At 42.3% G+C, this 21706-nt stretch overlaps 2 protein-coding genes across 7 annotated transcripts in view; one reads left to right on the forward strand and one right to left on the reverse strand.

Moving 5' to 3' along the window:
* Positions 1 to 14007, forward strand: part of kcnq5b (potassium voltage-gated channel, KQT-like subfamily, member 5b) — a 137789-nt gene extending 123782 nt beyond the window's left edge. The window contains exons 10-15 of one of the 5 annotated variants that reach the window (XM_031739843.2): positions 14 to 237; positions 2858 to 2966; positions 4688 to 4819; positions 4957 to 5064; positions 7380 to 7506; positions 8278 to 14007. In XM_031739843.2, coding sequence (XP_031595703.1) covers positions 14 to 237; positions 2858 to 2966; positions 4688 to 4819; positions 4957 to 5064; positions 7380 to 7506; positions 8278 to 9528 — 1951 coding nt within the window. In that variant the 3' untranslated portion in view covers positions 9529 to 14007. Of the gene's footprint in view, positions 1 to 13; positions 244 to 2857; positions 2967 to 4687; positions 4820 to 4956; positions 5065 to 7379; positions 7507 to 8277 lie in introns of all 5 variants that reach the window. The other 4 variants (XM_031739844.2, XM_039614050.1, XM_031739845.2 and 1 more) reach the window with 4 other exon arrangements.
* A 45-nt stretch (positions 14008 to 14052) lies between these two features.
* Positions 14053 to 21694, reverse strand: LOC116320245 (elongation factor 1-alpha 1). 2 transcript variants are annotated; one of them, XM_031739806.2, is made up of 8 exons: positions 21567 to 21694; positions 17806 to 17970; positions 17452 to 17631; positions 16769 to 17065; positions 16276 to 16426; positions 15783 to 16039; positions 15467 to 15701; positions 14053 to 14695 (listed from the first exon to the last, which is right to left on the reverse strand). In XM_031739806.2, the coding sequence occupies exons 2-8, from the start codon at positions 17947 to 17949 to the stop codon at positions 14571 to 14573; spliced, it is 1389 nt and encodes a 462-aa protein (XP_031595666.1). In that variant the 5' UTR covers positions 17950 to 17970; positions 21567 to 21694; the 3' UTR covers positions 14053 to 14570. The 2 variants fall into 2 exon arrangements, with proteins under 2 accessions (XP_031595666.1, XP_031595665.1); XM_031739805.2 differs by lacking the exon at positions 21567 to 21694 and adding an exon at positions 20655 to 20755.
* Positions 21695 to 21706: the final 12 nt, after the last annotated feature.

Raw genomic sequence — 21706 nt, forward strand, 5'->3', positions numbered from 1 at the left:
TCACTAATTTCAGCCAGAAGTTGAGTTTCAAGGAGCGGGTGAGGATGGCAAGCCCCCGAGGTCAGAGCATCAAGAATAGACAGACGTCATCGGTGAACGACAGGCGCTCTCCGGTGGCTGACGCTGGCACAGAGGGCACCAGCCCCGCCAAGGTTCAGAAGAGCTGGAGCTTCAACGACCGCACGCGGTTCAGACCGTCGCTCCGCCTTAAGAGTCAGTCCCGCTCCACCACTGATGGTGAGTGTGCCATTCTGCTTTCACTGCCAGTATTTTATATCAGTGTGGATTATTAACAAAGCAAAATCACCTGTTTTGTTTGGCTTCTGGCCTCCACCAAGCTGGTTTTTTAGTGGTGGCCTATAATTGTTATAAATATCTGCTAAGTAACATATTAATGTACCAAAACTGAAGATGGGCTTCTTGGTTTCATCATCTTCTCTATATTATCATGGAGTCTTTAACTTGAGGTGCCCGTTGTTGCGATTTGGCGTTGTATAAATAAAACTGGACAAAACTGCCTTTCCTGTGAGAAAAAAAATAAAGTTGCTAGAATTTTTTTCTATTTAAATTTTGAAATGTCTCAATGTCTTTTTTGTTTAGAGCAGGTCTAATAACTTATTTTAGCCATTAAGCTACATTCACTGCTGTGTGCTGTGAAGGTCAAAATCGGCCAGTTTCAGTCATGTGGGATTAACAGGAAGTGAGTAACCTCTACAAACAGCTGCTCTTGCTCTTCCTCGAGTGCCACATTTAAAGAAAGGTGTTCCTGAGATATAAAAATAAGCACAAACCAAACAACTTCTGCTCATCAAATGGTCAATGAGAGCTCAAGGGTATTCTATCTTTACCAACCAATATCAAATTCTTCCTTCAAGTCCAAGCATGTGATAACTGCCCGAACCTCACTGCTCGTATTTAACTGACTCTCGATCCAGCTCATCTGAACTGGTTTGGCTCACTAATGACGCAGCGGAGTGGAGGAATGCTGATGGCTGCTGTGCTCCCTTTCTTTGGCCTAGCAGTGCCGGCCTGGCGAGTCCTCCTGGGTAACGGCCAGTTGGTGTTTGTGGGCGGACTGATGGATAGATGGAAGGTGGGGGTGGTGAGCTCCAGGAGCCATATGGGGTGTCAGAGCCGTCCAGCTGGCTGAGGCCTGCTGGTGGAGAAGAATCATTAGCCAAGCTAGCCAAAACCAAACTGGTTGGCTGGTTAGCCACGCTGAGTCTGATCGCTGACATGTTGGCTAAGTGAGACATTAGAGGATGGGAAACATCTCCCTTCCATTCGGGCTTAATTAGAAATGAAACCAGGAATTATTTTAGTGGAAAGTTTTTAATGGAGCAAATCATTAATCAGCACTGTTTTTCATCAGCAGCAGGTCTGACAAAACCCACATGCTGTGGAGTAATCAATCCTTTCCTGAGGTCATCTACAGTGTTTAGTTCAACAGAACACATCAACGGCATTAACCCTGTGCTTACCTCCTCAGGGTGCTCAGGGTTCCTGCTTTTGGAAAATCAAAATGAAGTCTTTCTAAACCTTTAATGCTTTTTCCCCACATGACACTAAGGTGAATCTCTGGATTGTGGACAGCAACACTTTGATCTGTGCTTTAAACTATTTAGACTCCAGATTTTCCACCAGCTCACAGAGATCCCCACGGCCCAACAGAGGCGTGTAACTATGAAGTGAGGGTCAATGGGTTAGTAAGCTGTGTTGATCTTAAAGTCCGGGGTTTAGTCTCTTTTGAGTCTTCAGTCACTTTTTACCTGTTAGATCGAGGTGGTAACTTATTCTCAAATAAAACAGCGACCTGGTCATGAGCAGGTTTTGTTTCGAGTTTCTGTCTAAAACCAGCTGGAAGTGTCCAAAACTACAAAAACTACTAGGGTCAAAAGTATTCGTCAGACGTTCTTCAGCAGGAGTGATGCAAATTTTAAGTTGTCATATTGGAAGACAAAGCCATTACCCAGACCTAGTTTTGCCTTCTGACTGCTCGAGGTTTTCATCTTCACATATCTTTCTTTCATCACGATTCCTTCCACCTTGGTGAGATTCCGAGTTCCAGATGCACTGAAGCATGCTCCCATCATCGTGTTTCCCTGTGCAGACGGTGTTCTTTGGGTTGTCTGCTTCTCCCTTCTTTCTCTGAACATAAGCAGCGTTTCTGTGGCCAAAGAGCTCTAGTTTTGTCTCATATGAACAAAGGACGCACTTTCAGAATGCATAACCTTTCTCCAGGTGGTCCTTGACATTCTTCAGTCTGGCTTGAAAGTGTTTCTTACGAAGAAGTGAAGTTTTTCTTGGTCTGCAACCTCACAGTTTGATTTTTGGAGGTTAATTCATTTTACAACTGCATTAGTTTGTTAACCTAACAGAAACATCACTCTACATAACCACAACCTAAAATAATGAGCTAGCCACGATAAGACAGACCGCATGATCTTCACTTTTCAAATATGTATTTGTACCAGTCAATCAAAACTGCACCGCCCCAATTTTATGCTCCGCCAATGTGCAAATGGATGCATCATAAAAAAAAGTGTGCCCACGTATAGTTATTATTTATGTATTCATGGGAGTCTAGAGGGACTGACTCGCTTTTAGAGCCAACCTCAAGTGGCCATTAGAGGAACTGCAGTTGGTGGAACGTCTCTTTTCAGACCCATCTTGATTGTGATTTGTAAAGCAAACCATGACTTGAAGTTTCTGCGACTGCATGTTAGTGTGTGATCCAACACAGCTCAGTGCAATCTGTTGTTTGTGTGGATGCAAAATGTCCTCATTGGCATAAAGTGACTTCATCGCTAACACAGAAATAAATAATCCTTTTTTTCTGCGCCTCTCTTCCAAACAGCAGACTCCAACATTACAGCGGAGGACGGTTTTGATGAGAAGGGCTGTCACTGCGACATCTCGGTGGAGGACTTGCAGCCCTCGGTCAAGTCTGTCATCCGAGCTGTCAGGTGAGACAGAGGAAATGAGACTTCCTCTTTCAGTCTAACTTCTGCTGCAGTTTTCCGTGACCCCGGCTGCAGGCAAACTAACTCTGATTGCGGCCAACCCCCCGCCGTCTTCTGATTGAACGAGCTCAGGGGATTAAAGTGACCGGATGGTTTTTATTTCTGTTAGTTTATTTTTGGATCATCAGGAAATATGGTTAGTGGGAGGATTAAAAGCTGTGTAAGGTGATCGTGTCACAAGGAAACAAGAGTACACAAGTCTTCATGTCCTTCGTGTCCTGAAAGAACTAAAGAGCCTGTTAGATGCAAGGTCATCATATGTTCCCGACCAGCAGGAGTTGAATAAAAGTTAAAAGCAGCTGAGTGTTTGAATCATGAAATATATAATAACTAAGACTATAATGCTGAAGCTTCTGTGGCTCCATGTGGTGGACGAGCTCCTTAACAAGACACCTCATGTTGGTTTTTCTTTTAGTTTCTTATTTTATGAGCATCGACAGACTTTCAGTTTTATCAAAAAAACAATAATAAACATCAGTGGTACACCTCATCCCTTTATCCAGCTTCCACATATAAAGTGAACCGGCTGTCACGCATCACTTTGTGGACACAGACAGGTGTGAAAATAGTGACGCGGCCACATCAGTCACCATAGCCTTCACTAAAGGCTAAAACTTTAACGTAGGTACCTGCTGTATTTACAAAATTATGAAGGATCAAAAATGCTGGAAATACAGCAGATACACATCAGTGCACTTCACAGGCTTGTATTCTGAAAATATTTACAGTGTAAAGGAAATATTTTTTTTGCATTGCTTCATTAAATATGCTTCAGTTATTGTGCAAAGAAAAGTGGAAATTCACTAATCAAACGTCCTACGTGCCAAACTCGAGGCCGCTGAGGGGCCAAGAAGCTAAACAGATGCGCTCACTTCCACGGCACCTGCAAGCTAACGAGCTTCCTTACACAGACGCACCCAAAGGAAAGCTGATGATGAAGTCCATAGTAGAGTTTTGTGTATGCACTCGCTCACAACAGTCTCACATTAAGCCTCATTCTGAGGTACATTCTGAAACCACATGACAGCACAGAGATGTGAAGGTAAGTTGGGGGTACGGCAACTTCAGGAAGTCACTAAATGAGATTTGCAGGTGCAGCAAAAATGTTCTTTGAGTCAAATCTGACAATAGTAGAAGCCAGGTATGCCATTCACCTCATAACTTGTGATGCATATAAAAATGTAAAAGTGACATATTGTGTCAGAAGGCTCAGTGGTATGTACATGTAAACTACATCACTACATCTATGAAATGATGCTAGCTGAGCATCTAGTTAAATATTTTTGATATTTTGAAGCATTCACGTGGACCAAAACTGTATATCGGAAGGCTATGACAATATAATCCAGGGTGTTTTCATTGTTTCCGACCCCTTTGACTCTCCACTTTCAGCCACGTTCCCTTGAATTCAGCCTCAGTGCTCCACAGGTGTTTCCATCCACATACACATGCAGCTAAAATCAGCCTTTTTCTCTGAGAAAGTGATTGTTCTGAGCGTTTGAAATACTGTGAACAAACAGGTTGACACATTAAAAGCACCATTAAGCACTATCAAAATAAATGCAGGCTTTAATTTGTTTACAGTAGCTCAGGCTGGCAGTGTCACTGCTGGACCACAGCTCCCCCTTCTGGTGAATTTATGAACTTATGTGCTGTTCATGCAGGATCATGAAGTTCCATGTAGCCAAGAAGAAGTTTAAGGAGACGCTGCGTCCGTATGATGTGAAGGATGTGATCGAACAGTACTCTGCCGGTCACCTGGACATGCTGTGCCGCATCAAGAGCCTGCAGACCAGGTAGGATGGACATTGTACTGCAAAAGATCTGCATGTGTGTATGCATTCCTTATACATGCATGGTTTATCTCACGCTGTTTTCTTCTTTTTGCAGTTTGTGTTTTTGCATGTTTGTACCTGTGTTTGCTTCTCTCCAGGCTGGACATGATAGTAGGCCCACAGCCCCTGAGCAGCCGAGCCAAGGCCTTTTCCTCCCCCTCCCTGTCTGTCTATTACAGCCAGGGGAGGAAGAACTCCACCCAGGGGTCAGAATTCCCCCGACTTACTCAATCTACCCACCTAATCTATCATTCGCATGTCACATGGGTTCAGTTCTCTCCTCAGTCTCACAATTCAGGAGCTGGTTTGTTCTCAGAAACGTGAGGGAAAACATAAAGTGTGGCCTCATTTATCAACCATTCGTTAGTCCAGCATACCTGACCGCCCCTTCATGGAGAAGTGATGGCAATGAGGTTTACAAAACATGCACTCGGGACAATTAGTATAACTGCTGACTTCATTTTTTGCTAAAAATATAGAGAGCATATTTCCCCACATATTGGCTTCCCTTCATTGGCTTCCTGTTAAATCCTGAATCAAATTTAAAAGGCCCCATCTCATCTTAATGACCTTGTAGTACCATATCACCTCATTAGAACACTTTACTCTCAGACTGCAGGCTTACTTGCTGTTCCTAGAGTATTTAAAAGTAGAATGGGAGGCAGAGCCTTTAGCTTTCAGGCCCCTCTTCTGTGGAACCAGCTTCCAGTTTGGATTCTACTTTCAAGATTAGGCTTAAAACTTTCCCTTTGACAAAGCATATAGTTAGGTCTGGATCAACTGATTCATAGAAACCGGCAGTTGCTGAGCCTGGCTCACCAGAGATAAAATTAAGAAATGGACGGTGTGCAGCGTGCATGTTTAAGGACTGCGGGGACCTCCTTTGTAGATGGCGTTGAGTGGCTGACAAGTACATAATATTATATTTGAGCTGTGCCAACAGCTCACTTCTGATTTTGGAGAGGCAAAGTCCCTCTTGATCCAAAATTCACTTAGTAGCATTTATCTGAGCAGCTGCTAGGAAACTTTTCTGAATGAACCTTGTTTTCACTGCTCACCAGGACGTTAAACTTTTTTTATGTGTCCAGTTTTCACATTGAAGAACAATTACAAACACATCTCTATAAATCCAAAACTCAAAGGATTTCAGCTTACCATTTAACAATGATGTAAGCCCCTGAAGCATGCTGTGTGTGTCCTAAGAGACTGGCAGGTTTGTCAGGAAGAGGACAGATGAAGCCTAAATCAGCTTGAGGTGACACATAGTACAGTACAGTACTACTCCTTCCAGTCCTCCATAAACCTGATAGATTTGCTTGTCTTTGTTAATCAGGACCTAGACCTTGCTGCCAGTGTTGTTTTGTTGCCTTTACCTTCACTTCTTGTTTCACATGTGCCACTTGAGGCTTTTAAGGAGACGCGGTTAAAAGTTTGGGATTTGCCACCACAGCTGTGCCTTTATATGCATGACAAATCGAAGTTGTCTGCAGGTTTTAAAAATGTGTGAGTTTGGAGCTTTTTTCCTCTGATGATTTGATAAATGAGGCCCCTGGTTGATGAGCTAAAGCCTGCATTAACTGAGCTTCGAGCCACACTCTGCTCCCACACACAAACACGTCCTGGGTATGAAATCTGCTACTAACCAGCCACTAACAGACCTCTTAAGTAAATTGATTTCTGTTCTGGGAACAGGAGTTTGCAATGTGATGCTAACATGTTTTAGACACACTCCAATCACACACCAGAAGGTTTCACCTGTCATTGCTGTTGCAACACTGCCCCCTGCTGATGCTGTGTGCACTCTTGCTGCAGATGAGCCGATCAGACTTGCAAAGGGTGGAGGGCCTGTCAACATGCTTCTTTTTTTTTTTAACCACATCTCATAGTCACGAGTAGAGCGCGTGAGTCATTCGGTTCTTGCCCATCTTATCCTGAATTAAATTTCTTATTTGAAATTGGACTGATTTACAATGAACAAGTGTCATAACTCCTCTCGCCGCCTCCTGTAAAAATACAACTTTAGAACCCAGATCTAACTTCCCTGTGTAGTTCTCGATCCCCTTTTCTTTTAACATGATTTAGTGGTGACATACAGGGTGTCCACACCTGACTTTTTCTTCTTCCTTTTGGTGAACTTGTGATTGCATGATCTTGGCTCAGTTTTTCTGTGCTTTCTGTCAGCTTTAACACAAACAGACTTTATTAACCAGATCCCACAGAACCTCACTGGATTTAGCATTTAGACATAAATATAATCATGTGTAAACCAAAATATAAGACTCTAATGTTTAGAGTCTGAAATAAAAAGTTGTATTGTTAATTGGTAAAATGTAATCTGGTTGGTAATGTTTGGAAGTGTAAAATCCAGTGAGGAAGAATATTCTCGTTTTTGGATTTGTTTTATTCGGGGAAAAGTTTGGTTTAGATAAACGGTTTTAATTTTCCTTCCTTTCATAGTCTATCTTTTTACATTTTTAAATCAATATCTTATGGTGTTTGCTTGTATTTGTGTGTGTTTCAGGGTGGACCAAATCCTTGGGAAGGGCCAAATTCCTCTGGATAAGAAGATTCGAGACAAGCTTCTCTCTGATGGCGATATACTGGAGGACATGAGCATGCTGGGTCGCGTCTGTAAGGTGGAGCGCCAGGTCCGTCCTCCGGGTTTTATTCTTAAAATTTCAGCTGTCAAACAAACGGTCAGTTTCAGGAGGTCAAGTGGATCAGGTTGTTTGCTAGTTGGAGCTTCAGTGTTTGGATCCTTGCTGCCTCCGGTCCTCATTCTCCTGGGGTATTTTACTTACCCCAAACTGCCCCCAGTGTTTCTAGTCAATAAGACTAGAACAGCACTACGTAAGTGCCAGTCCATCGACCACAAACTACAGTAAAATGCGATCTATGACAACCACGTGTAAGTTTCCTAAAGTTACAGGAAATTAACTTGTTGGTATTCAGAGTGAGAAAAGGCAGGTATCAAAACAAGATCAGCATAAAACTGAAAAGCAGAGGGAAACGATTAGCCGGCTCTGTCCTGCTTCCAGTTTTTACGCTACGTTAGGCTAACTCAGCTAATCACATTCATCTCCAAACTGCTTATAAGATTAAAACATCTCACTGATCATTTTATTTTGGTCGTTGTCACAATGGGTAGAATTCAAAACCTAATTAGGACTGTCCTGAATAACATTTTAGTCTCTACAGCAAGTTGATTTTTTTCAGGTGCACAAGTTGAAAGTGGCTAATGCATATGAATCCTAAAACTTAAAACAAACATCTGGTAGAAAGCAAGATGTTGTTAAGGTAGAAGGCAATATGAGCCCCTAGAGCTGATTTTTAAGCACTCAAATCAACACACAGAGCATCTGTACGTTCTGCCAGATGTGGCGATAGATCACTCATTTCTTCCTCTTCTCTGCTCACAGGTCCAGTCGATTGAGTCGAAGCTGGACTCCCTGCTCGACATTTATCGTCAGGTTCTGCGTAAAGGCTCGTCTTCGGCCCTCACGCTTTCCTCCCTTCCCCTCTTCGAGCTGGAACAGACTTCAGACTACCACTCCTCTGTCTTCAGCAAGGATATGTCCTGCTCCACCCAGGTCAGCAGCAGTGGAGTGCCGCCCACCAGCGGCTTCGTCACTCGCTCGTCCACCAGTTCTCATCTCTCGCAGGGAGGACTCCATCTCATCCTGGGGCCCCCCAACGAGCTCAACCTCAATCTCAATGCCCCCTCTTCCACGCCTCCCTCTGGCCTCGCATCATCCTCTTTCAGCCCATCGCCCCTGCCACATCATCATCACCATCGCCGCCACCACCATCCCCAGGCTCAGGCCACCACACCTGAAAGTGGCACTGATGAGGCTATGGGGAGTTCTCCACCCATCCTCACCCCGAACAGTGTCAGCAGTTCTGGGGACAGAGGAGTAGGAGATGGTGGGTTTCCTCTTCTGGCGAGGCTTCCACCTCCACCCCCTCCTAGTCGAAGTCACGGCCCAGGCACTTTAGTGCGAACAGCCTCCATAGAAGTATCCCCTGATATAGAGGACTTTTGTGGAGGTCTTGGGACACAGATGGAGGACAGCGGTGTCAGGAAGGACCTTGGCCTTGGGTTGGGGCTCAACAGATTGGGGCAGCAGCTCCAAGGGAACAGCAACAGCAGGCTTAGCACAAAGGAGGAGGGATCCTGGAGGAGACAAATGAGCTTGGAGCTGGAGCCCCTGGTGCCACCAGCACTGGGCTGCTGCTCTGGGTCCAACGAGATGGACCGAGGATTGGGCAAGTCCATGTCAGTGCAGGATCTGAAGCAAGCAGCCCCCACCCATCACGGCCACAGCCTGTCATCTCCAAGCCCCAGTACAAGCAGTGACTCCCCCATTGGTTTCCACAGCTGTAGCCAAGATCCTGGGGGAGGAGGGGGTGGTACAGGCAGGAGGAGTGGAGGTGGGTGGGGTGAGGAGGACCTCTTTATCAGTGATAGAGACATTGAGACGCAGGGACTTGACTTCTTGTCACAGGGGTCTGCCGAGACTCCGACTTACTCCTCGGAACTCCTGAGGACAGGCGGCAGAGCCGGAGCAGGGACCCAGGGCTCAAACCGCAGTCTGGCCAGCGGCCATGCATCCTTGCCCTCTACTGGCAGCAACGAGTTGCTGAACATGCCACACGTACGGCTAAAATAGACCCAGCTACATGTCGGGAAGGCACACCAATCTCACCTCAAAACGACGGTTTTTATCCTTTTTGGAGGGAAGTGGGTGGGTGGGAATATTACATGGGGTCTTCTTCTGTTTATATTCATGTTGATCCATTTGATAAGAATCACAGTATTTTCATACAGGCTGACCATATGACATATCATTGCATGAGTTTTGTTTTAAAGTGTGATTGACAAATCTGAGATAAGAGCTTGAGAAACGACAACAGGGACACTCAGAAACATCCGCTGTTAAACTTGGGTTGATATGAGACCTTGACATACAGCATAAACTGCATGCTTATTGTAAAGAGGTACAGAGATTTGAAAGGTACAGTTTGCACTCGAGGGCATGGGCTCCTAACACTTGTTGAAACCCTCTCTGAGAATGGCCATGTTCAGTGTATAAAAGCCACATTTTGTGTCTCTCCCATCAAACAAGACGTTTCCACACTGAAATGTTACATCACTACTGCCAGATGCATTTTTGTTTCTGTATCTTTCCCAGTTTAGGAAGCCACATCATCTTTAACCTCTTAAGATTCTCAAGGTCATTGGTGACATATCTTAGGTTTCGGTTCCTTAGCATCCAACCCATTTTTGAACATTTTCACCTGTTTGGAAAATGGAAAATCTTTTTATAGAAAAATTGTAATGCTGAAATGAACAAGACTTCATTTGAGATGTAACATGAAATTTGGCCTTGTGGCTAAAATAAGACCCAACTCTAACCATAATCGGGATGAGAAGTTAAGAGGGTAAATTTTATAAAACTAAAGCAATACATTCACAGGACAGAATTTAAATTATTTTAGTTTCAATCAAACCTTTAAAAAGAACTGTATTCTAAAGGAATAAACCAGTGTAATGTGAATACAGGCAATACGATTTACGTTTTCATGCATGTTTTTTTTTCCATCTTTACAGCAAGAATAACAAATTTCTTGTGGTCTTAGGTTGTTGTCCTCCACACAATTTTGGAACTCTGTTTTACAAGGTGCAAGAACACACAGGGAAAGTAGGGGAGGGGCCAGTTGCATTCAGAGATTTGATTGGGCAACCAAATGGGCTCCTGTTGGTACTTGTAGGGCCCCCCCCCAAAAAGAAAAAATATATACACTGATGTACTGGAGCATAATGATGTTATTGAGTATTGTTATGTTAGTATAAGTACAGTTAGATTCTCTGAGCACCATGGTTCTTTATCCCTTATGTTTTCCATCAAGGTAAAATGACATTTTTGGACTGTTCACCACAATCACTGACTGTATATAAGAGATGGACGTAGCTTTTAGATCTGAAAAGTGAAGTCAATGCAGAAGTGCCTTAAACCTGCATTCTTTCTGATGGCCAGCAGGGGGACACTCTCTTGGTTCCAAAAGAAAGCCCTGTTGTATAAACTGAGAAAGAAATGTCCCTACTGCTCATTTCCTCGATGAGTTCATAGTTAAAATCACTAGTTTCAAGTAAAATATTATTCATTTTGTGAATCGTGATACCTATTACTGTGCAGGACATAAAGCAGGTTTACAGGGTGAACATATGGGCATTAAGTGTCCCTCAGTTTCACCATCAACTTCACCTCTGCTTTCAAAACACCAAGATGGGAACCCCAAAAATGCTTCATAGCAGGAAATGAGTAACCAATAGGTGAAAGCAGAGTGGCTACCTCCATCTTATAAAGTCTTTGTTCACTTACACTCTGATTCTTTTGGTGTCTTATTTTGAAACTTATACAACCATAAGCTGCTACTCAGAGGTTCAGCGGGAAGAAAAGATATGCTTTATCCCAAAGCCCAACTTTTGTGTACTTTAGGCTTTTTCCAAACACAACAGGTACATTCAAGTGTGGATTTTATCTTAAGTTGGGGAGTGGAACCACACCTCACAATACCCTCTTCAAGCCAATGGTCTACAAATCTTTCTTGCCCTACATATTTGTATATTATTGTTTTCATGCCCCGCCCTCTCTCCTTGCTACTTGTGGGATCAGCCCGGGAGCCGGTGTTACAACAACAAAGTGATAGTCTGCCAAAAAGTGATTCCTGATGTTTCAGTGTGTGTTTTATTTGTAATGTCTTTATTTATATTGATTAATAGACTTGAACAGGATTTAAAAAAGGAGTTTTACATAAAATAACAAAATGACCAGTTTTGCAAGTATCTTTATGACCATGTGTTCTTGTAGCTACATTATAACCAATCTAGTTCTTTTTGGTCACTTAAAACATCTTTTATATTGTATTTGTTTCAACTACTGCTGTGCTCTTGACCAGATCACTCTTAAAGACATTTTTGATATCAATGAGATTTGTTAACTGGATAAATAAAGGATATATATGCATCCATTCTCTTCCACTTATCCTTACCAAGGTTACGGGGTGGAACTGTAGCCTGTGTCGTCTACTATAGGCGAGAGGCACGATGTGCCCTGGACAGGTCGCCAGTCTGTCGCAGGGCTAACATATAGGGACAGACAACCATTCCCACCTATGGGCAATTTAGAATGACCAATTAACCTAACCCCACAAACTGCATGTCTGTGGACTGTGGGAGGAAGCCTGAGAACCCACACAAACACAGGGAGAAAATGCAAACGCCACACAGAACGGTCCTGGGCAGATGGTGGAGTTGAGCCTTCTGGCTTTGAGGCAACAGTGCTAACCACCATGGCACCGTGCTGCCCTACATATATAAACACCAAAAACTCTGCAGCTTCTACCTTGTGGCAGGAATGCTGTTGTAGCTCAAGATGACTTGATATCATTCATGAGGGATACATTTGATACATGTTTTATATATTATAGGCTAACAAGTGATTTACAGTAGTTTAAATACAGGCAATCGTTTTTTGGCAGATGATCACTTTTTGTCAACACCACCACCAATCCTCAGCCCGAGGTCATAGCTCACCATCTATTTGTTACCTTCTTTCAAATGTCCAGTTGTGTTTGAGGTTGTGGTCCCTGCTACTGGCTCATACAGATGACTGTATGAGTTATTTTTCTGGTCAGAATGAGGCTTTGGGGTTGACCAAGCATAGAGAGCCAACACAAATTGTTATTCCTGGCCATTTCCTTGGATAAATTAAACCCCATGTTAAAAAATGTTGGTCTCTTTGATGGGTGGCTGGAAAACCCCTGAACTCTTAAAATCATTTTTTAAAGGCATGCATGCAAGTTTGCTGTATGCACACGTGTACAGAGAAGAATGCCCGTTCTCACCAGCAGCCAGTGAGGACGTCAACAGAGGTACAAGCAGTGGCTGTTAACTTCACATCAATTATGCACCGACCAGTTGGTTTCCCAGCCGATCGCAGCCATGGATTATAGCATATCTCGAATGTCATTACCTGGTTTAAGAGAACTGCTTGATATCAGAACAGGTGTGACCTGGCAAAGCACTTTGTTTTGGTTCAGAAACACTGAAGGAAATGTTTAGGCGTACGAGTTTTTCTTGTATCTGGCTTTTCTCCCGGCCTGTTCTTACATGAGGGAAGATTTTTAAACTCTTATTTAAAATCATGGTCAATGTTTGCTTTTTTCCTATACTCTGTGATGTGGGGATTATTTTTGCTTCCTGGCTACAGAATGTATAGTCACTGAGTATTGACATTAAGACAAGAAAAGCAATGTCCAACCTCCTTGTTGCATGTTAGAGAATTAGATGCATTTGATACGGTTAAGTAGGTTTTTCTGGTACTTGGGAAAACTATTACAGCACAGCTAGATGCAAATCAGTTTTGGAACCCAGTGATTAGTCCACCTCTGGCTATCACAGGTAAAAACTGACGGGCTGGTCGATCTACATTCCTACCCTAACCTATGATTGTGGATCTGAGTGTCCCTGCCCATGTGACACAGAGAGGCCAAACAGTAGGGTAAAAACTTGGATTGATCTATAGATGCATGACATAAAGCACCTGAATAAATTCTGCAGATACCCCTTACCAAAAACCAGAAAAGTTTGAGGAAGCTTAGTTTGCTTTGAAGAATGAATTTTAATCTCCTTTGCATGAAGAGGCTGCCATATCCAAACCTATCTAGAAGTGATAATGAATGCTATGCCATCACTTGAGTTTAAAATCAAGGAGCCCAGCTCTGATATGAAGTCTACAAAATGTGCAGTACATCCAGTATACCGGTGCCTTGCTTGTATCGTACATATTGATCTTTGAGTTTATTTAGTTTCTGAAAGGTGCATTAGGTTCCTCCACACAGAGATGATTGCACTGTCTTTATTTTCTCTCATTAAGTTCTTACTTGAGGCATTTTAGTTTTTATATTTAGAGATTTTGCTATGGAGCTAAAAATGGACCTTTGACATGTTACCATTCTATCATTTTAATTTATTTAAATTATGTTCACATATTTACACACTAGTAATAATCTCAGATTTATGAAGCCTGTAATGTAAATGCAAGCGAACTTTTATTCTCATTCATCAATAAAGGAAATTCTACAGATGGTTTTTGGTGGTTTTGATTTGAATGAAATGAGGAGCAGAGAGATAATGTTTAAACACCTTTACTTGTATGAACGTAGAATCACAAATAACAGCGATTAAGGTGAACTTAACAGTAAACATTTATCAGAGCTACTTGGAGGGAGTTTAAGTTGAGCAAAGTGCGAGGCATGGAGAGTTTCTCTAAGGTGCAACCATGCAAGAAGCTAATCTACCTCAGGCTAACAAGTTTATCTTTTTGTTAAAGCTACAACACAGAGCGTTAGATAAACGAAGAGCTGACAAAAGAACGCGTCTGCCTCGTCACTACGATTGTCGTCTAGATCCACGAGAAGCTGAATCATTCACTTCAACAGGCAGAGAACTGTAACGCAAACCTATTGTGTTCTGCTGCAATAAAACCTACATATGATGAGCACTAACAGCGTTTTGGTTAGTTTTTTTCCTTCGTCTGCTTTTGCGATGCATTGTGATAATAGACCAGATGCTGACTATGGAGTGCAGAAGGGGCGGGGTGTGTCTTCGGCCATGGTGAGCGTTTGGGGCAGCAGCCCAGCACAACGTTCATTTGGCCTTCTGCGCCTTCTGTGCCGATTTGGTGATCTTACCACTCGTGGGGGCTTTCTTTTCCACACCTTTGATGACGCCCACCGCCACAGTCTGACGCATGTCACGGACAGCAAAGCGCCCTGAGGAGGAATTATTGGTAAAAAATGTGCATTAACATACACAGAGGAGGTGACCTAAGTGTATTAACAGGAATCCAGGGATATTTAGCATTTTTTTTAATTGTTTTATTCGTCTGATAGAAAAATGTCACGCATGACAGACGATCCTCTGACTCTGAAGTTGTGTTCTCCCTAATGGGCAAATGTTATGATTTAAAAATTGTTTAACTTCAGCTGTCCATTTATGTTCACTGATTAAATAAAGCAGTGAAGACAGACTAGAAAGTGGCGAGAGAGAAGATACAGCTCGTCGACCATGTGGTATATGGTCACCTGTGCCCCCACTACTAAGTGGTGCCCCCACCCTTTCATTCTGTGCTGCTGGAGTGACAGGAAGCTATCGAGAGTGCTGCTTTTCTCAAAACATAATTAAAAATTATTATTTTTTTAATATTCACCTATATGATCAAGTTTAGAATATCCATTGAATTTATGCAAATAATAAATTTGGCATTTTAAGATATATTTTTGTCCTTTTCGCCTTTATTAGACAGTGACAGATAACTGTGGGGTAAATAGAGAGATTATCTGAGCTGGAATCGAACCCAGGCATCTGCAGTGTGGACAAAGCCTTCAGTACATGTTGTTCTACAGGCATCGCCAATAATCTGGTTTTAGTTTGAATTGAAAACTAATTTCTTACTGTCAGTGAGACTAAAGTTTGGATAATTCACACTCAAAACTAAAATTTTGATCCACAAAATCCAGTTTTAGGATAAAAAAAAAACCTACCGAGCGGTGGGTACTCAGAGAAGCTCTCCACACACATGGGCTTCCCGGGGATCATATCGACGATGGCGGCATCTCCAGACTTCAGGGACTTGGGGTTGTCCTCGAGCTTCTTACCAGAGCGACGGTCAATCTTTTCCTTCAGCTCAGCAAACTTGCACGCAATGTGTGCAGTGTGGCAGTCCAGCACGGGGGCATATCCAGCACTGATCTGACCAGGGTGGTTCAGGATAATCACCTGCAGGGCAGCAGACACAGGTAAGGCCACCTGCAGAGGAACAAGAGGAAGGATGTGCATTTTACACTACTGACAGCACACCTGAGAAGTGAAGCCAGCTGCCTCCTGTGGCGGGTCGTTCCTGCTGTCTCCAGCCACGTTGCCACGGCGAATGTCCTTCACAGACACGTTCTTGACGTTGAAGCCCACATTGTCACCGGGCAGTGCCTCAGTTAGGGCCTCATGGTGCATCTCAACAGATTTCACCTCAGTGGTCACATTGACGGGGGCAAAGGTCACCACCATGCCAGGTTTTAGGATACCGGTCTCCACTCGACCCACGGGTACAGTACCGATGCCTGGAGGAGAGGCAGATTAACAACTTTACAGCTGTGTGGAAGACCTACATGGATTAAAGTCGTATACTTCTGAGCCTCAGCATTTAGGACAGAATGAACCAAAGGGAATTTCTTCAGAACTCATTCAGCTCAGCTGTTTTTATCACAAGGTGATCTCATTCCTATTTTCATACATATTCTGGAACAACCAACACTTCAGCCAAACTTCACAACACATTTCACCCTTACAGTCTCACCTCCAATCTTGTACACGTCCTGCAGAGGCAAGCGGAGGGGCTTATCGGTCGGACGCGTTGGAGGTTGGATGGCGTCCAGAGCCTCGAGCAGTGTGGTGCCTGAGGCGCTTCCATCTTTACGGTTGATCTTCCAGCCCTTGAACCAGGTCATCTGTGGAGGGAGAGAAGCCCACATATCTGCAGCTTAGCATGAAGGAGTGATAAGATGTGAATGTTAACACCAGATAGTCATCATCTCTCTCGCTTTGTCTGGTGATAAACAATAGATTTTGACTAACAATGATTTGGCATCCAGAAGGCTTTTGCAAAAGCTGAAGAAAGAATGAGGTGCTAACTAGCAGGCATTAGACCTGTAAGCATTTTGGAGTATTTTTACCCGAAAGCTCATTCTTTAATAGTTATAAAACCTTATATTATTATTATAGATGTGTAACTCCCTGCTAGTCTCAGACAAATCTTCAGAGAGTCATAGCTCGTCTCATGGCAGACTCACGTTAGGGCTGGGCTCCAGCATGTTGTCCCCATTCCAGCCAGAAATGGGCACGAAAGCCACGGTGTCAGGGTTGTAGCCAATCTTCTTGATGTAAGTGCTGACTTCCTTCACAATCTCCTCATAGCGCTTCTGGCTGTAGTTGGGCTCAGTGGAATCCATCTTGTTGATGCCCACGATGAGCTGTTTTACTCCCAGGGTGTAGGCGAGGAGGGCGTGTTCACGTGTCTGCCCGTTCTTTGAGATGCCAGCTTCAAATTCGCCCACGCCCGCCGCCACAATCAACACAGCACAGTCAGCCTGAGGGGAGGGAGACAGATGTGAAAACCTCTTTCCACATTAAGTTTCTCCATCAACCATTTCTCTCATGTTATACTCTTCTACTTATTCTAATGCTACTAACTACAGTGTTTCCCACATTTTTTTAATCCTTCTGAGATTCCATTCGCCTTTGGGTTAATGGAGAAACACCTCACTCAGTTCAATTACCCTTCTTGTACCTGCGATTCTAGAGAGGATCTCGTCCCATGCTTGGGAGTAGTCCATTCCAAGCATTTAGGACAAAAGCTGATGAAAGCATCAAAAAAACCCATCAAAGGTGTTGGAGTTTTTCTCACTAAAAAATCTGCAGAGGAAAAACTTATAAATGACATTTAACACGAGCACTTAAGTCCACTGAACTGTACCTGTGAGGTCCCAGTGATCATGTTCTTGATGAAGTCCCTGTGCCCTGGAGCATCAATGATGGTGACGTAATACTTGCTGGTCTCGAACTTCCAAAGAGAAATGTCGATGGTGATGCCACGTTCGCGCTCAGCTTTCAGCTTGTCCAGCACCCAGGCATATTTGAAGGAACCCTTTCCCATCTACAAGGTGTAAAAGGTAAATAAGACTGATGACCGAATAGTTTTTGTGGGCTTGTAATAAAAAGATGAGAATATTATCCAGAGTAGGAGACAAGTGGACCGGAAACAGGAGTTAAATAGCAGAAAATTTTCAAAATGCTCTTTTTTTGAAGTGAACATGAACATGAGTCATACCTCTGCAGCTTCCTTCTCAAACTTTTCAATTGTCCTCTTGTCAATGCCACCACATTTGTAGATCAGGTGCCCGGTGGTGGTGGACTTGCCTGAGTCGACATGTCCAATTACCACAATGTTGATGTGGAGCTTCTCCTTCCCCATCGCTGCTCACTCTGAAAGATACTGACAACAAGACAAGAAACAGATACATACTTGGATCACCTTCATAAAGGGAACAACAAAAGCAATGCAAAGACAGATTTATAATTTTTATCTTGATTTCTTTGTTTTAACACTGGAAGCCAAACATTTAACTGAACTTAAAATCTGAATAATTAAACAGCCTGAAAATTGTCTCTCATTTAAGCCAGGTGTCAGAAAATTGAATTTATCAACATCATAAAGGAGGTGACAAATCCCATTAAAATGAAACTGGCCAATCAACATTATTGACAATTGATATGGCCACTCCTACAATCCCTTCTCTCAGATAGATTTATTTTTTGAGCCTGACCAATACTGAGTTGGCCAGACAACCTAAACATGGCTGCAATTCCAAAGTTTGCATTAAACCCCTTGAATCAAAGTTCAAAATCTCCACTTCAGTCACATCTTGATTGCTTGATATACCCTGAACTGATATTTGGATCCAAATGGCTTTTATTATATTGCAATATAACGTGTTGTCCTCAGCTTGATTAAATAATCTTTCACTTCAGCTCTTTGGACAGCTTCACACTAGGGCTGTGCCATATGACCAAAATCTCATATCCCAATATAAGACATTTATCATTGTTGCTAACATCAACGCACAAAAACAGTCGCTTGTCCGTCCGTAGTGTGGTTATATTAAATATAAGAGAAAGAGAGAACTTTAAGAAATTCTACAGAACCGTAAACAGTTTATTTTGCGACACCACGAAACAAACGATAGTGTAATATGCAACGATTGACGTTTTCATATCGTCATCCGATATATATCATTATATCGAACAGCCCTACTTCACACATACTGTGTGTTTCAGGAGAAAAAAGGAGATAACAATGTGACTGTACTTGACATCATCCTGCAGCAGCCTAATGACTCACTGTAACCATAATAAGTCTAATGCAAATAAATTGGAGGAATAACTCCAACACAATATTTATATTTGATGGTGTTCATACCGAGCTTGTTATTATTTATTACTTCGCTAATAAATTCAACAAATTTATATTCTTGGATTCATTAACTTTTTACTTTTAATTTACAGAGTTATGGAAGCTGTTTATATCAAGCCTGATGTTATCTCACATATAAACATATAAACAAATAAGTCCTCACAGGGAGGATTACAGATTATTAATGTAAAACAGGTATTAGATTAAGCAGATACCTTGGCTGTGGGCATCTGTATCGGAACTGGAAAAAGCCAGATCAGTGCACACCACTTGATGTATGGAGGCCAAATTATAAAACTGTGCCACTGTCCAAATACTTATGGATTTTATTGTATATAAAAACAAACTGCTTCTCAAATGTAGGTTTACCCCCTCCGACAAGCCCTTCTGCTTTAATCTGTCCTTACCCTGGTGCTATAAAGGCATGTCCAGGAAATGCTCTCATAATTATTCCTTATTAATTTAACTAAGAAGATGCACCTCACCTGCTGTCCTATGGCCAAAAGTACTGTACTGTATAGTCTAACCTCAAATATACACCATTCTTTGCACACTAGGAGTATTTCAAAAGTGAAGCATTTGGGTCAATTTAATTTCAATTCAGTTTTATTTATAGAGCACCAAAACAACAAAAGTAGCCTCAAGGCGCTTCATATTGTGAGGAAAAGGCCCTACAGTAATACAGAGAAAACCCCAAAAATCACCAACAGTGGAAATGTGCACAGTCTTTTATTTTTAAAATAGACTAGACTCTGTAACCTATTTATGTGTTTGTCATTCTTTTCCTCCGCATTTTTTCTGTGTAGCAAGAAGAAAAAAATAACCTGGAAGTATTTTTAACAAAACATCCACTAAAACAGGGCAAAGTAATTGACTCATTCATTAACTACTTAATGAATTAATTCTGGTAAGAACCAAATTGTAGTTTAAGTCAACTGTTAAAGCACAAATTGTTGGGTATTTTTTTCAGTTCAGATTTCTTTTCAACAATTACAATATTCTCCAATATTCTCAATTCATTTACATTTTCTCCTGTCATGTGACCTTATCAATTGGGTCCTTAAATATTAAATACTAATATTAGTGTGATACTAATATATAATAACAACGGATCTAATATTAATATTAATGTTAATCAATGTTTAATGGTGGCCTATAAAATACTGGTGCGAGATCTTTTTAATTTAAAAAAAAAAATCTGGCCCCACTAGCTGGCTAAGAGGGATTTTATTTACTTTTTACACTGTACTGAATAAATATGGGAAACTTAATAATTAATTTAGTGTACCTGTTAAACTTGAAAACGTTTTCTTTCCAAGCCTTTATTTATGTATTAAAAGCCTAGTTTACTTATAGCATAGCACAGCACATTACATTTTATATTAAATAAACAAAACACATTTTTACAATTTCACACCAAGCCTCAGACTGGCATATAAATATAGAATACACGAGTTAATTACATAATAACACAAGTTAATTTAATAATAACAAGCCTGCTAAAAGTAAAGCTCATATTAGTTTGCTTGTATTATGACAAGTCTATTAGGACATTACCCGCCCTAGGAGCTAACAATAAGCTAACGGGATTTCCCGCTGGTATTTTGAAAGTTCACATTGAAATTTGAACAAAGACAAATCCAAATTAACAATTAGAAATATATACATACAACAAAATAATACACTAGCTTCAACCATCACCTTACCTTTTGTTTTCTGAGGCTAAACAAAATTTAGCTGGTTAGCAACACCTACACTAGTCCCTCACAAGCTAAGGAAGTGTCAGGCGCATGCGCAATTCAGCAGATTAGAAGATTGCAGACTAAACCAAGGTTATTATAGTCAAATAGACAACAAGTAAACTACCCCCCGAAAAAAACCCAAACTGTTGGACTGAACCTAAACTTTTATTTTACTGCATAAACCGGTGGTTATTTAAATATATATGAGTCTGGGAGGGGGAAGGGGGAAAATACTGTATTTACTGTTCTGTTCGTTTAACAGGCTACGAAAGGAAAATGTTGGTATTTGCCAAAATACACAGTAAACAGAGCTAACATCAGAGCACAGCAGCCCATACACTCAAGACTCTTGCACTTCAAAATGAAGCCCCCCAATCTTATAAATCTCATCCAGCTCATCAGATCTGCAGTAAAAACGTGTCATTGCCGGACATTTTTGTGCGACAGTGCCGCAACGAGCAGGCGGTGGTCATGACGCTGCAGACCTGCATTAGGGACGCCCGCATGTCCCAGGAGTCACACAGTTATTACACAGCACTATTTTCTCAGCTGTGGCAGCGCGATGATGCTGAGGAAGATGCTGGTGTGGCCGTTAGGGAGCAATGTCTGTGCGCTGAAACTGCGCCATCCGGGCCTACCCAGCCCCCCCACGCCCCTCTGTACTTTTTGGCACCTCTCTCCTTTATCAAATTACCGTGACATGGAAGCCAAACAACATTCAAGTCTCACTGTCAGTATGATGCAATTACATAACAACCATCATACACAGAAAACACATGAAATCCCCATCCATCTGCGGAGGATTAGTGAAGGATGCAGGAAAAGAGCGCAGCTTTTTGCGCTGGAAAACACCCTGAAAAACATCCCGAAGCCTACCTTCAGCCCGCGGGTTGCGCTCACTGGACCTCTGCGGTGAAACTGGAGATGCTGCCCGGTGTGATGCACCGACACAAACACAGAGCTGCTGTGTCAGGTGGCGTCACACGCGTCACTGTGAAACAATGGTCCGCTAGATG

This window comes from Oreochromis aureus, linkage group 6 (assembly GCF_013358895.1).
Source record: "Oreochromis aureus strain Israel breed Guangdong linkage group 6, ZZ_aureus, whole genome shotgun sequence".
Taxonomy (NCBI): Eukaryota; Metazoa; Chordata; class Actinopteri; order Cichliformes; family Cichlidae; genus Oreochromis; species Oreochromis aureus.

Coding starts and splice junctions, on each gene's coding strand:
- LOC116320245 (XM_031739806.2), bottom strand. CDS start 17,949: ATGGGGAAGGAGAAGCTCCACATCAACATTGTGGTAATTGGACATGTC. Junction 17,632..17,805: donor TTGAGAAGGAAGCTGCAGAG/GTATGACTCATG, acceptor TACACCTTGTAG/ATGGGAAAGGGTTCCTTCAA. Junction 15,702..15,782: donor CAGCTGGCTTCACTTCTCAG/GTGTGCTGTCAG, acceptor GCTGCCCTGCAG/GTGATTATCCTGAACCACCC.